This window comes from Coturnix japonica, chromosome 5 (assembly GCF_054131305.1).
Source record: "Coturnix japonica strain WE chromosome 5, WE-NBRP24, whole genome shotgun sequence".
In the NCBI taxonomy this organism is placed as follows: domain Eukaryota; kingdom Metazoa; phylum Chordata; class Aves; order Galliformes; family Phasianidae; genus Coturnix; species Coturnix japonica.
The window spans coordinates 51,313,498-51,329,609 of NC_140667.1; the positions used below are offsets into that span (position 1 = coordinate 51,313,498).

At 42.0% G+C, this 16,112-nt stretch overlaps 1 protein-coding gene across 7 annotated transcripts in view; it reads right to left on the reverse strand.

Moving 5' to 3' along the window:
- The window catches only part of SYT16 (synaptotagmin 16), a 160,929-nt gene that overhangs the window by 16,126 nt on the left and 128,691 nt on the right, over positions 1-16,112 (reverse strand). For all 7 annotated transcript variants that reach the window (XR_014946813.1, XM_015865748.3, XM_015865746.3 and 4 more), the window contains 3 exons: positions 5,697-5,950; positions 1,424-1,867; positions 215-404 (listed from right to left, as the gene is read on the reverse strand). Coding sequence is in view for 6 of the 7 variants with exons in the window: in XM_015865748.3 (XP_015721234.2) it covers positions 215-404; positions 1,424-1,867; positions 5,697-5,950 (888 nt within the window). In the remaining variant the exon portion in view is untranslated. The remainder of the gene's footprint in view (positions 1-214; positions 405-1,423; positions 1,868-5,696; positions 5,951-16,112) is intronic.

The window sequence follows — 16,112 nt, forward strand, 5'->3', positions numbered from 1 at the left end:
TTACTGTCCTGTCAGCTGTGTTTTCATGTGATTGCATCCACTTACACTGCAAAGTTTACCAGCACACACATTTGAAATCACGCTTTTAATTTTCAATCAGATACTCTGTAAGGAAATCTAACTCAGGAATGACATAATTGAATATCCAGGGGAAGAAAATTAAAAGCAGAATTTGGACTCAATGGTGTTATTTAATAGCAGTGAAAGTACTTACCAGGTGGCCTATTAATTGCGAGGTTTCGGAAATGACTGCCTTTGATCATCTCCACTGACAGCCGCCCCGTAGTGGCATTGTACAACAAGCCCACAAGCAGCTCTGGCACCCCTCCATGCGACAGGGACTGTGTTGAAGAAGCGCTATCACTGTGAGAGATTGCTGACAGACTAAGCTGAGAGTCTGCACTCTGCAGGGAAAGAACACTGAAAGTCTCATCAGAATGTTTACCACCCCCCTACCCCCTTTGGTTTATATTTTGTGGCCTTGTTTAGTAAGATCTCTCTTATGAAATGGCAATGACTAAGAATGAATTATGATAAGACACAAAAAGCATTAAAGCATCACTTTTACAAAAACACCTCTCTGAAACTTCTCTTTAAAGATGAAGAACTCTGTGCAACATGTTATTACTAGTGCAAATCAAAGCCTCTGAGATAAGCACACATCCCAATGCATTAAACGCATGGTAAATCTCCTTAAAAATCGCTTTTGGATGGAATGTATTTTGCACAGTTTAGATTTCTTTTAGTCACAAACTGTGTATTTTCTTAATTTCATTCCTTGAACCACAGTGTTTGCCCTACCCCCTTCTCACCCAGCATATGATCTTGCATTCATCTTCTGTGCATAACCTCTCACTGAGCTTCTTGGAGACAGTGAACCATGTCAGAGCTCCTCTGCACAAATTGATCGGTGTAGCCATACGACTGTGATCTGCATGGAAGGCTCTGAAGCAGCACAGCCAATTCCTCCTCCTATGACCTACCCCTCCAGTATGCCATGCAAAGGAACATCACTATATACTTCTTGTAATGTGGAAGCCTATATATTTCTTGTAATGTGGAAGCTGCTCAGTGCAGAGATCCACAAGCTTGGAGTGAGTGCCAAATGTGGTAGCCCTTGAATTGGGCTCCATCAACATAATGGTGCACAAGAACTACTGTTCTTGTTGAAATTGAGTCAATTAGTCTTGGAGACTCCAGGACTCAAGCTACAGATTCTGCATAGCATATAATTCATAATGCACACCTTCATGTAGGAAAGACATGCCATCTTCTTACCCTTACCACTAACTGTGGTAGAGATTGCAGGACAGATGCACTATTTGCATCCTGTCAGACTTGAATTAAAGTTACTAAGCACAGCCAACCCCCATTCACCAAAGGAACAACTTCATGGACTCCAAATTTCTTTTCTCAAACTTACGGTCAAATTACTCCTTGGCTCCAAGACCAGCGTCACCTTCACTTCCCCTTCCTGGTTGATGTTGCTCAGGTAGAAGAATTGCTCTCCCATCATCTTCTCTCCAATCACCTTGTGCACGGCATAGAGGCGGAAACGGACAGCATGGCCACCTAACTCATGTGGCTCCAGCTTACTAAAGGTAATGTTATCCTTGAACATGGGGATGGGTCCTCTCTGAACACTTGTCTTACCCCTCTGTTTCTTGCTAGGCATCAATACTGTGTGCACTTGCCAAGTGTTCACACCACTGCGGTCTTTGTCTGGGATGTCCCTGGCCTCCAAGACAGTAACTACAAGCTTTTGACTTGAGGCTTTATAACTGAAGATGACATCAAGATCACCACATTTACAAACAGGCTGATGAACACTGTGATGAGCTGGTTCGCTGTTCACCTCATCAGTCTCCTGCAAAGAGAAGGAAGAATAAAAAACCTTCTCTGGAGTTCAACTGCCTGTGAAATCCCAACTCTATTAAAAAAAGGTTGATGACCTCACTTGTGCTTGCAAACGTAGGCAGTTTCTCTGGAAAATAAGGATCCCACATTTTCCTGAGAGGCTAATTTCCTGATTCTGTGTAATATTCTCCATACAATCTAGTAAGCAACAGCACTTGTTGAAACATTTCCAACAAAGAGTCTCATCAATATTTAAATGTTTAGCAGAAGACTGCTAATTTGGCAAATAACTGTACACAGGGAAAGAACTAGTCCAAAAGTTGGGTGTTTTTCTTAATTTCATTTACACTTATTTTGAGGCATTAATAAAACTTTTTGGTTTCATTTGGTTAAAAACATTGCAATCTATTACTTCAATATATGTGGATTTATTTATTTCATATGACTGAAATAAAAACATTCAATCTATCCTGATAACTTCTTGGACATTTTGTTCTGTAGGATAATCAAACCTTTAAGCAGCATGTTCACTAAGATGGAAAGGGAAATCAAAATATCCAAACTCTGCTTCTAGATGCTACTCTCTCTCTCTCTCTCTCTTTCACTCTCTCTCTCTCTCAATATTTTTCCCATAGCTAAAGCAATCATAATCAAGAGAAACTGTCTGATTAAATACATATTGATCCTTTATTCATTTTTTAAGTCTCCCGTGAGATGAATCTGTACCTTCTGTTTAGTGTGGATACTAAAACATTCAGAATAAAAATTCAAAATAGAAAAGCAGAATGCTCGGACCAATTCATGCACAATCTTTTATCTACTTACAAAGCAAAAACCATCTTGATAGAACAAAACAAAAAACACAGATGCTCACCTTACCTTTTGATGAGTGGGCGTGCGCCTTTCTGTTCGAAAGTGCTTGTTATCTTAGAGCTCGAATGTGCTTCAAGTGATAAAGGGGTTGCTATAGTGATCAATGATTTGTATTTAAACATGAGTATACACTGTACTAGGGAAAGATTTCCAGTTAATAGCCTGAAGGTGAATTAAGGCCTGTCACTAGCAGTCTGAGTCACCCTCCTCCTCAAACATTTATCTTCTTTTGCATTTCAAGTAACACTTCTTCTCAACATAGGAATCTTATTGTTTAGAGTACAGCTGATGGGCCATAAGACTTCTGATGTAATTCCCCTGAGAAGTTTCTAGGGTGGGCAGATCTCAAAATTGATATCTATTTCCTGTTAGTCTACTTTTCAAGTGTTCAGATTCATCTGCCATGACGTGCAGAGCTCCAGCTTCTCATATTTGTATTGATGTTTGAGGGATTCGCAAATCTGGATACATAAATCCATTTCTGTGCAATGATGGAGACCTGCTGTCATATATCTTGCAGCAGTACTGCCAAAGAGAGAAGTATCACCTCCTGGTCAGTACACAGAACAACTTGCTTGCCCACAAACATGCCTTTCCATATGAGCAACAGGTTTCAAAGACAAAAACACAAGGCAGGCCAAGTTGCCAGGAGAGAATCATAGAATTGTCCACATTGGAATAGACCTTCAGGATCATCGAGTCCAACCAGCACCTTACCATACTACTCTAACTCTAACAACCCTCTGCTAAATCATGAATGTGATGTTATGCAGATGTAAGTGCTGCTGTGTAGCTGTCAAAGTTATTCCTGTCTGGTTGCTGAAATAATATCTAAGAAGGAAATGTAACGGAATTGCACTTGATTCACTTTTCTCTCTGCAAATTCATCCCTCCTCACTTTCATCTGTGCATTTGTTGTTAAGGAGATGGAATCAAGACACAATTGAGAATTGCTACCAAAGTGCAGAGAAAACTATACTTGCAGCTTAACTGCTTTCACCTACATATCTGAGCTGAAGAACGTGAATATCCATGCATCATCATAAGCTCAAAGTTGCAACAAGCCAAGAGGTACTTTCCTGCCCCGACCAGGCTGAGTGTCTCATCTTCTGGCTGCCTGAAAAGCAGACAGTAGGTCAGGTATCCAGTCTTCCACAGAATGGTAAAAAATGATCTGGATATCAAGAGATATCAGATTGCATCCCAGAAGGTAACTGGGAATGGCATAGGCTTCCCAGGGCAATGGACATGGCCTGAAGCTGCTGGAGCTCAAAAGGCATCTGGACAAAGCTCTCGACAAAGGGTTTGGATTTGAGGTGGGCCTGCTGAATGGAACCGGGAGGTGGACTTTATGGTCCTTATGGGTCCCTTCCAACTCAGGATATTCTGTGATTCTATGAAATCTCAGATCTGTTACAATAGCTGTGGCCATATCCACTGCAGAGAAAACTGCTTACATTAGAGGAAAGTAGGAAAGGAGAAATGCCAGACTGTGGCATTTGGCTGATGCCTTCAGAGAGGTCTGTGCTATCTGGCACTCACTGTGGGTTTTCAGCCCACAAAGCTTTCAGATGCTTAATCTTCTTTCTACAGAAGTCTTAACAAAATCGACACTGGTTTCTGGAGCTCTGCTTGGGGCTGTGTTTTGTGTGTGTACTGGCTATACAAATGGTTAAACTGGAATTCAAGGGGTGTAGAACTTTACCTGAATTTCCTTTTTCCCTCCTCCCAGAACTGTTGTTATGACGCCAATACAGTTATACTATGTGTAACCCAGTCATTCAGGACAGAGCCAACATCCATTTCACTAAGTAAAATAAGTCCATTTCTGCTAGGGAAACCTGTGAGAGCAGCTAATTATGGACTAGGCTTGAAATGGTACTTGTGGTTCCACTGTAGGGGCATAAAATTATCATTTTTTGTCTCTACAGAGAGGTGCTTTGAATGGAGCATAATAGCGCTTCAACATTTCTGGCATGTCAGAACATTTAGTTCCTGCAATAAAGAGTCTTTCATTAATCCACACAATACCTTTGGATGAGAAGCTGCTCATAGTAGATAAACTGGGACTTGGGGATATGTGCCCCCTGATGCTATAATCACTGTTTGCATTTTTAAAATCTACATACCAGGAGTAAATCAAGAGATGTATTCCAAAGAAATTCAAGTGGAGGACATTTGAGACACTGCAACAGACACGTACCAAGGGAATATACGTCAAATGCAGAGAAGGAGAAATGAGCCTCAGATGAGCAGACAAACACAGCATGTCAGCTGCACAGCAAAGAGAAGTCAGAGCTGCCACTGTTCAGAGTTCCTGTGTGTTGTATAGTACTCTGTGGGACTGGCTTGTGCAGCAAACCAAAATGCTATTCAAAATGTCCTTTAAGGCAGGAGCGTAGGCACTGAGGAGTTGGTCTCCATCTCTTTAAGCAGTTGCAGGCAGCATGCTCTGAGGAAAGGAACACTCTTCTCAAAGCCTTGTTGCTTCAAGTATGGAGGCATTAATTTCCACAGCTGAAGAACAGTCTCCTTTAACTCAAGGAGAAGATGTGACCTTTGTGCTGTTCTTTCAATATGCCTGATGCAGGCTGATATTTTTTCAGAAATTTAATCTTGTGGTAAAATAATACAAAAATCAAACACATTACGCAGAAAGAATATGAGAGAAAAAAGGAGCTTGCTAAGTCATCAGGCATTCACAACATCTTCAATTCTAATGTTTTCTTGAGGCTTCAAAACAAAGGTGTAGAACTAAGGAAAAGCCAAAGAGCTCTCTACCCTTGTGCCCCCTCCTAGCCTGGAAAGATGCCTGGTATCAATAGGGACCACAATGACGGTCACTTTGACAAGTCCCAGACACCCCACCAATTGCCTCCAGCTTTCCAGATGCTGTCCAAGTTATAGAAACCACCAGTACCCTTCAAAATCTTACACTATATGTAATAAATGACAGTTTACTGTACCTCAGGGCTCCAAGCTGATGAGCTGTCAGTAGCATCATTTCCTTCAAGTCCCTGGGTGGTAAATGCTGCCTCCAATTCTAAAGGTCCTTCTGCATCTTGGTGGCTGAAGCCGTCAGCAATGCTGGACTCCATCCTAGGCCCTGTATGCTGCCCAGCACTCCTGCACTCCGTTGTTCTTGAATCAATAGATATATGGCCATCTTCACGACAGGATAGGTTGTCTTGGTAACTCAGCTGGCTTAGTCCATCCAGATCTAACAATTTTCATTAAGAAAATAATTTCAGAGGGATTAGAATGAATTCGTCCCCCTCTCCCTCCCAAAATCTCTCTCTTATTTTTTTTTGCTCATGCCACTGTATGGCAGAGGCAGCTTCTCTTAGGAGCACTGCAGCACTGGACTAGCAATAAATCTTGTATCTATCAGCATTGAAGGAGTGGACATGGCTGTTCCTCACTCTCCACATCCTGAACAGAGAAACTAGTTTCCTATTCTTGAAGAAGTTAACCACCAAATGCAATCAAAGGACTGCTTCAGGTGTTCTAGAGCCTTGGTGCTGCTTTGTGACCCCTAAGCAATCACTTACACAAAAACACAGATTGGACAAATGACAGCACAGCACAGGCCTGATGAAAAGGCACCAGCAACATCCTTTTATGCAGAAGAAAAAGGAAAAGGCAGAAGTCAGCATGGCTAAGGGGATGGTGCTGGTAAGAAGAGAAGTTTTGCAGAGGTAAAAGTACAACCACAAACCCATCACTCATCACTGAGAGCTTAGGAGATGCATCCCCTAATTTCCTTGCCTGCTTTTGTTAGGTTTAATTCATCTGGTCTTTAACATTTACTCTGTTCTAAAGGAAGGTTCATAAATGAGAACAAAATGATCTCCTTTTGTTCAAATCACAACAGTTTCCTCCTCTGTGCCATCAAAACCTCTGTTTTGAACACAGAGCACTTTACTCCAAGGCATCAAGGAGAGCACTCTGTGTGGAGTGACACAGGTAATTACCCGGGCAGGAACACAGATGAAAATAACATTGTCATTTGGCCTTGAATGTGTTCCACAAACACTTGCAGAAGAAAACCAGGGACCTTTCTTCTTCTACTGAATGCGATGCCAAGCCTTGCTTTAGGAACAAGAAGAGCCAGGTTCTGCCTCCACCACTTTCAAGTAAGGAAGGAACAGTCAAGGTGAATGGCAAAAAGCTGCACTTCCAGACAGCTGATGAAAGTAATGGGAACGGATTCAAAAATACTTGGGATTTAAAGGTTTGTTCTCGTAAACAATATCTTTTTCAAATTCATCCTCCAGCACAAATATTTAAATAATAGTAATAACTACCACATTAAATAGAAAACAATCACTCTGTTTTGGTTTACATTAACCAACATTATCATTCTCTCCACATCCCACTGTCTGGAACAAGAAGTCCAAATCCTTATGAGTAGTAATTCAATGCTTGGCCCTCAGAAGAAATATATTGTTAGTGATTCATATCAGCCCCACAAAAACAAAACAAACAAACAGAATGGAGATTAATGACTTGGGAACCATTTCTTGGAGGTGGTCAGAAGCCCTCGTCTCCCTCCTTGGCTGCTCTTTCTGTTAATAACTATTAGAACTTGTTCCCTTCCATCTGCCCATGAAGGGTCTCACCCGCTCCCTCCCAGCGAAATGCCTCAAGCATGGGCACTTCAACAGAGCAGTCTGAGAGCACCTCGCAGCTTTATAATTACGGTGCAGCTCTGAGATGTAGGAGATGGTCCTTCAGGAGAATGAGGCATCTGAATTCCGATCTCTCAATGTCAGGTGAGTGCTCTTCTCACTCCCTTCTATAATGCACAGTCCGCCTCTTCTTCTCCTCATCCCCCATCTGGCAGACCTAGTCCTGAAACCAAGAGCCCTCATCCTCTCCCCTCCGCCCCAAGCTGAGGTCCAAGCAAAAGTAGAAAGCCATTTTTTTCTTGTCATCACTCCCACTCTTCTCTACAGTATCAGAAAACAGAAACAAGTAAACAAAGCAACGCAAGAAATAAGACAACGGAAATTCCACGTACACAAATTTACTGAGAGTGAATGGGTGCAGGCACTCCTTAAGGCATTTAATTAGCAAGCCAACGTCTAATACACATTTTAAACAGTGGGTCATCCATCAAAGCACACACCACACAGCAGGCTTTCAGAATAAAATGCTACTGTAGTAAGAAATCATCCTCACACAATTGTCTTGCGGTTTTGACTCCTGCTGGGATAATATCTAGATCAATAATGGAGGAATTTTCAACAACTACATTAAAGCCATAAAAGGCTATTCATAACAGGAAAACTCCAGAAATGTATTAATAGAGCAAGCCATTTCCCTGGGACTCAGACACAAAATGAATGCGTTTGGAAAGCAAATGTAGTATTCAGGGAAAGGAAGGGAAAAGGTGATTCACCGCAGCCATTTAGTGAAACAGTCTGGCTTTTTTCTTTAAATTTAAAGTGGTTTGGTAAGCGATAATCACTTACAAATACCAGTATTAGAGAATTGTTACAGGTAATAGCCCCGCTATACAGAAGAGAAAAACTGTATGTCTCCAATTACATCGGTTTTAGCATTATATTCACACAAAAAAAAATTGGTCAAAACAGAAGTTGTTCATATAAGGGAAAAGGTCATAGCAGTAAAACGCCTGTAATTTACTTGAGAGAACTTTAAGGAAGAAAATGTCAACTGTCTTATGAATACCTGACATGAATAAACAGCACAGTATCAGGGATATATGCCGACACAGACTTATCTAACTATTTCAGTTTTAATTAGCCAGGAGTCCCCACAGAGCAATAGAGATCTGTTCTAAAATTAAGGGCAGATAACTCTGTATACTATATATAAAAGAGTGTGGGTTTTTCAGTCCTATTCCACAACTTTTCCCTGCTGTGTCACATATCACAACGTCCTAATGAAGACCAGGAGCACACCAGGGAACATCCATCACCACAAAATTGGGGAGGGCTGTGTTCAGGTCTATGAAGACACAAGGAATTTGGCCAGGTGAAAGGATGTGCCTCACCTATGACAGCAGAGAACAGAACCCCAAGAGGTACTGGGATAAGGAAGCATCCCTCTTATGTCCATGGGAAGTTCAGCACATGCAATACTGAAATACTGTGAAGATTTCAATTAGCAGATAAATTGTTAGTTGAAGCAAAAATATCTTAACAATGCACAATCTCTCAGTTCTATGAACTACAATAAGCTAAAGAAACACCCTGAGAGACCTCAATGGTTCCTGAAGTGCACTGCCAGAGCTGGAAGATGAAGCCCAGCAGACCTTACTAAGTGAATACCGAATAATTTATTAACCAGAAGGAAACACTGAGGTGAAAAGTTTATTATGTGGCTGTTACTTGCACTGACCAAGGTGATGTTTGCTCTGTGGGCTACAGTGAATTGCTGTGCTTTAACACCCCCCCCCCCCCCCAAAAAAAAAAAAAAGAAAGATTGCCTTTTCTCTGTGATTTTCAAAAATGAAAGAAAATTGATCCCTGCTTCTAGACTGAACATAAGGATGCAAGGGAACTTACAAGCTTGTTTAAGTCATGTACAGTCAAGAGAAGGAAAAGATTTGAGGATGGAACATGGTATTTCTGGACTTGAACTCCTATAAGCAGTGATTTTCATAGAACCATCTGAGTTGGAAGGGACCCTTCAAGGCCATCTGGTCCAACCACCCTGCAATGAGCAGGGACACCCACAGCTCCATCAGGTGTTCAGAGCCCCATCCAGCCTGACCTTGGATGTCTGCAGGCATGGGGCACCACCAGCTCTCTGTGCAACCTGTGCCAGTGCCTCTACCTGAAAGAGACAGCAGCAGAGGAGAGTCAGTGGATTGAAGCACATTTGCCCTCACACTACACTTCTCTTGACTGACCTTTGCTAGAGCCCCATGCCAAGCCACTTCTCGATACCTCAGCACCACACTCTCCCTTGCACTGAGCCACACCAGACACAGGGAGACCGAGTGGTGCCCTTTGCTTACTTTAGCCATTGAGGTGCTAAAAAAAACCTTCCCAGAAGAGCCTCAAAGAAGCAAAACTATTATCTAATTACAATCAATCTAAACAAAAATGGCCTGTAAATTTTAGAGCTTAAAGAGAAAAAGGATCTTAAATTTCAAGTTACATTATGCAATCAGGCCAAGATTGTTTAATTTACCACATGCTGGGTAATAGCACAAGAAGACTCCACGATTCCAGTACTAAAGCAGGCTCTTTATTAGTAGGGTGATTTGCAGTGAAGCTGTGGGCAGAGCTGGCATTCGAGCCATTCAGCTCCCCAGAGCATCCTCCAAATCCTTCCTTCCTGCAGCTCATGCTCCTCTTCTCAAGCTCTACCCAGGTTACTGCAAAGACTTTTAACGGTTGAAAAGCACAGGCTGAACAAGTCCAAAGAACAGTTCATCACAACATTCATAACAAAAACAGAGGGTCAAAGGAAATTTCATTTACGAACATGATCTGAGAAGACTTTGCATGCCAAGGCTGAGTGGGAGAAAAGCTTATCAAGGCTCTCCAGGATGCTCAATTTCCCCTTCTGTCTAAGTCTGTGGTAGGTTTCTGATTCCATAAAAACAGAACATTATCAATTTGAAGAGACCTGACATACCCAAAGACATCAGTATATAGGCATTTGTTCATAATGAAAAGACTAATTTTGAATTGAATGTCCTTAGTGAAAGCAGGTCTCAACGTGTGGCTGAATCTAATTAAACAGCTATTTAAATAGTATTAGTATTACCCCTGAAATTAAGAGCACCATTGCACCACGTTGTGCCAGAAGAAGAATTCAGTGGAGAGCTGTATCTTGAAATGTTCAGAGAGTGCATCGAAATGAAACAATTGTATTTCCAAAGTAAAGCATTCTATGGAAGTAAGAACAGAGGGCACTTTCACAGCTCTTCCCACTATTGAATTTATCCCGATTTTAGAATGTGTTCAGGCCAATTTTCGAAGTAGCTACATTTCTAAATGCATTCCATCTTTGTTTGTATAAGAGAGTCATTACATTAGTCCATAGAAGATCATAAAATTCTTCCCTTCTGTGCCATAAATTTTTAGTTTCTGTCATTGCCTGACATTTGGCATATGTGCTGGCAAACGATATAGCATAATTCATTCAGTGTTCACCTTGTGTTTGCAAAGCTGTTGTAAAAGGCTTTTGCTAAAAGGCTTGACTTGAACGGCACAGATTAAAACAGATTATTAGAACAAAGTCCTGCAATCATTATCCTGACAAAACTGGCAATAAAATCCAAGAAAATCCCTGTGGGTTATGAGCCAAAATTCAAAACCAATGGACTTTCATTGGAAAGATCTTCATAAACCTCAGCACAGCTTGGATCCAGACTCTCTCCAACTATTTTAGAATTGAGATGCAGGTAACCAAGAAGGAAACCAAGTCGAGTAAGAAAGAAAGCAAGATCACATTTCTGATACCTCTGTATCATGCCCCTAAGGCTGGAGAGCAAGTGTTTGAACATGGGACTATGCTTCACGTCTGCTTGTGTTGCTTTTTCAGATATTCATGATCACAAACTTTGTGAGCATGACACACACATTTTTCAAGCTGCTACATCACCTCATCATCACCGTCGGAAGATGCTGTCAATGACAACCTGGGATTCAGAGAGCCTTGCTGTAAGCCAAGAAGATGGATGATACGGCACACTCCTATCTCTCAGACAGCCTTCTGGGGACAAAAAGGAGAGCAAGGGTTTGGGGAGGATGAAGGAATGAATCTGATGTGGATCCAGTTCTTCAAGCCTCAGGAAAACCTCTGGATGTCATATTGCACCTGCAACAGTTAGGAACTGTTAGACCTTGATCCATTCTGCATGTCATTGTTTTTTTTAAATGCAAGTATTTAACAGAGCGGAACAGAGTAGGACACAGTGTACACAGAGAACCACTTATAAAGTCATTAGCACATGCAATGACAAAGTACTCAGCAAAGGGCTTGAAAACTTTCTTATTCTTCCACTCCTTTTCATCTCCCCCTAAGGTGGAAGGGGAACTTCTTTTGTGCAGAGAAAGCAACTCAGATGTGACCTGTTCTCTGGGTAAGGCCACGAGCACACAGATAGAGCACACAGCTAACAGGCACTGCTGACTCCATCTGCCAGCAGCAGAGGAACTCAGGAGACCAATGTAAATTGTAACCTTTAAAAGTGAAGATTCGCAGTTGAGCACATCACCATGAACGCTTTTCCCGTCCTACTACCAACACGTGCTTCAAATACAAGATGACTGCACCCTCATTAGTGTCGAAATAGCTGCCAGATAGAGAAAGAGGGATCGGAACACACTGAATATACTTGGCCTTGCTTTTTGAGGGTGAGATGCAGGGGCATTTTGCTGATCACCCCACCATCAGAAGGGAGGGAGCCTAATAGCAGGATGTTCTGACCCACTGGCACACAGTGGGGTAGTGGGGACAGAGGGTGGTCAGTGTGTGTGTGTTTGTGCATGTGTGTGTGAATAAGCCAGATGTCTAGTGGTCAATTTGCTTCTGCTCTTCAGCATGAAGTGTACAATAATGGTTGCCAAGACTCACTTTGATAATTGCCATGGCAAATCCAAGCAGCTGAACAAATGAGCATTGCAGGCAGCATTCTCAGTGACACGGGCAGGTTTGGGACAAAAAGCAACTTTTTCACTTCCAATCTCACAATAACCACGTGGGTTCCAGCAGAGAAGCAAGATCCTGTCTTTACAGAGTTAGATCTATTAAATCCTGAAATATAAACTTGGTGACAATGGTATCCACCACTCCATAAGCCCTCCTGCTGCCGCTCTGAGGTCAGCACACACAGCTCCTTGGGCAGAAAGACTGAGCAAAACAGTGCCAGAGCAAACTGCACCCAGCCACGGCCTACCAGAACCACAGAACCATTCAGATTGGAAAAGACCATTAAGATCACCCAGTCCAACCACCAACCCATCCCTACATGCCCACTGCCCACACCCCTCAGTGCCACATCTCCACAGTTCTTGATCATCTACAGCCACGCTGACCCCCCCACCTCCCTGGGCAGCTGTGCCACTGCATCGCCACTAAAGCTAAACATTCCTATTCTGATTTAAAAACAAAATGGTTTTATAGGACAGTAGTTTGTAAATGGTTGTGACCAGCTATTGTAAAAGTTGATTATTTTTTTATACAAGCTATTCAAAGTAAGTTTCTTTGAAACTGCTTTAAATACAAATTATTTCAAGTTGCAGGAACCCTATGGCCTAAATCTATTTAAATAACCAGGGGACATAAAACTACATGTCCCTTTTCAGCCAACCGTGCAGTCAATTCGCTACCTCTGCAAAATTAATTTGAATGCTCAGGAAAAGCTGGTAACCTCTACTTACACATGAATATCCTCTGAGCACTTAAGGCACAAAATAAAAGTTTAAAGCCAAGTCTGCTTTAGACTCAGTTTGCCAAAAGTCCCAGGCAAATCTTCTTCAGGGATGGATATACAACCTGCACTCATCATGCATTAGGATCCCTTTGAACTTCCAGACTGCTTGAAAATTCAGTGCTACTTCTCAGCATTCCTAGCTGAGGAGTATTTTAGTCATTTAACATTGAGCGGTGCAAGAGAGAAGAGAGATACCAATGCTCTGCAACAATACCAGGGGGATTCCTTTGTAAATCAGTAGCAAAATTCTGAAGTTAGCAATTCAACTGCAGCTTTAATTGGGCTGTGACTACCACCGCTTCATTGATTGTTTCCATAGAGCTCAGAAACATTCTTTTAAAAGAAAATTTGTTTTGTTTTAATATGTAGAAGATTGGATTGAGCCAAACTAAGTGCCAACTTACCATCCACTGAATTCAGCTACTGCGTCTCGGTTGAGTAAAGGGAGGAATTCGGCCAGGTTTTATACACTATTAGCCTCCTAACTTTGACTCCAACTTCACAGATACCTGAAGCGTGACTGCATCGCTTGTTACAATGCTAGATGCTGTTTCTTACTTGCATTTGGAAGCATGCAGGCTAATTAAACAGCCAGCACTGGGGAATCTGTAGCAAATGCTTGATATGTCTGCTGTTGAATCAGTGCCTGAGCAGCAGACAGCTTCATGTCAGCTTAATACCTCTATATTAATAAAACTAACTTCACCCAGGGGAGAGCAAAATGTTCCCCATTCAAATATACAAGTGTCCTGATTAGGAAAGGACAAGGGGGAAACATTTTCTATATCACCATGGAAACTTAAATAAAGGACCCGTAATTACGATCTAAATTCTGGAAAGATAATGAATACATCTTGAGATCTGCAGATGTTGTGTAGCGTATACATATTTCTAGCAACGTCAACCCAATTACTTCTATGCAGCAGCTGTTTTATAAATCAGCTTCCCACCGCCCTTAAGGATGCATGTGAGTTGGTTTTGGTTTTGTTTTTTTTACCCAGAGATGACAGTGGGGGAGGAAAAAGGGTGACCTCTTTTTCCAGCGAGGTATTTCAAAGTACCAGTATTTGTCCAGAAATTTCACACACCCTATCAGTTACAAAGTTAGCCTACAGGCACCCAGGCACACAAAGCTAAACTGCATGAAATAAATAATTCAAGAATTCTCTGCAGCATTACCAAGTATAAACAATAGCTTACTGTTTGCTCAAAGCTGATCCAAGAAAATAAGCTACCAAATAAAAGACATAGCGTAGGTGTAACATATAGATGTACCACATGCATCCTGTCTGCCTGAATGTTAAAAAACAAAACAAAAAAACAATATAGTGGTTTGGGATGAAAAATGAAAACTTAACAAATTTCTGCTTTCCTGTACATTTAATGCTGCCCTTTGTGCATCCACTTCTTTTTCATAAAGGCTTTGATTCGGTTTTACTGAAGTCAATTAAAACTTCCATTGGAGAACAACCAAGCCATGAAGGAAACAGAAGTGCTATACAAAAAAAAAGAAGAAAAGAATTTGATCACATAACCAAGACAATATGAGCACATCTATGCATACTGCATTCACTTGGAGGATCCCAGAAGCTCTCTGTGCTGAGTTCTTTGCTATTACAGAAGCAGCAACAGAAGCCTGGTCCTAAAGTTTTCATGTTCAGAGAAACAGCAATCTGCACTGGTTTCTAACTCAGCAAAACCTAGAGCTGCACACAGAGTAATGAAAAGGCCTCCTCTTCTGGAAAACTGGAAAGGCTTACTTCAAACAGTGGGTTTGTTGGAGGTTCTCAGACCAGAGGAAGAACCTTTTATTAAGGAACATATGGTGCACATGGGGTTCCCACTACCAATTTCTGTCTAACTACAGCTCTCATCTACACAGCATCTTCAGTCTGGTGTGTTCTCACTCTTGGTATCAACCAGCCAACCTTGGGTTTCAAATCAAAGTACAGAGCAATGCAACTACCTGATTTATGGGTCTGAGTAGGAACTAGGGCATCCTTGCATTCATTTATGCTCAAAACTATTTGGAAATGCAGTCTGGTCACTGAAAAGCCTTCAGTTTACACAGCAGAAACATCCACCTCATCCTCACACATGCAGAACCACTATTCGACAGCGTTAATGCCAGGGGAAATTTCCAACAGAAAGCAGAAAGCCAACAGAAAAGTCAAGGGATAATCAGAAAAAAGACCAATTGCAGTAATTGGTTCTGATCATCAAGCACGTCCACAGCCAAACAATATGGCAGTCAGAGCAATAAACTCCAATTCTACATGCTGCTGTGCAAAGAAATAGAGAACTGCCCACAGAAAACAGCATGAAAATCAACATCTTTTCCTGTTGCCTTTCCCCTACTTTGAAATTTGGTTATAAAAATAGGAACATGAGATTCAGCTTCAAGCTAACTTTCACTTTGTTGCCTAAGGTTCTTCCATAGCAAAAGGAAATGGCAGCCAAGAAGCACCTACTTTATGTTCCACATGTGGAGCAAGCATGAGTCAGGCTTCATTTGTGTCACTGGGATTTATTAGCACAGGCCCAGGACTTGCGGAGAAGTGGAAGACAAAAGACTGCATGCTGTAGGAGATGCTGCTAAGCCAGAAACCCCTGTGGTGTGGACACAGCTGCACCCATGAGTCATTGCACACCCCTCGGCCAGGCTGCTTGAAGATGACATGTGGCTGCAAAGGCAAGAAAGTCCCTTCCAACTGCAGATGCTCTGCTTGCACCAGGATGGAGTTGTTAAGAGCAGCTCCAGAGGAGAGACACAAAGATGGTCAGAGGGCTGGAGCACTTCCCCCTACAAGTACAGGCTCAGAGCTGGGGCTTTTCAGCCTGCCAAAGAGAAGACACCAGGGGGACCTTATAGTGGCATCCCAGTACCTGAAGGGGGAACACAGGAAAGCTGGGGAGGGATTTTTTGTCAGGGAAGGTAGTGACAGGATGAGGGGAAATG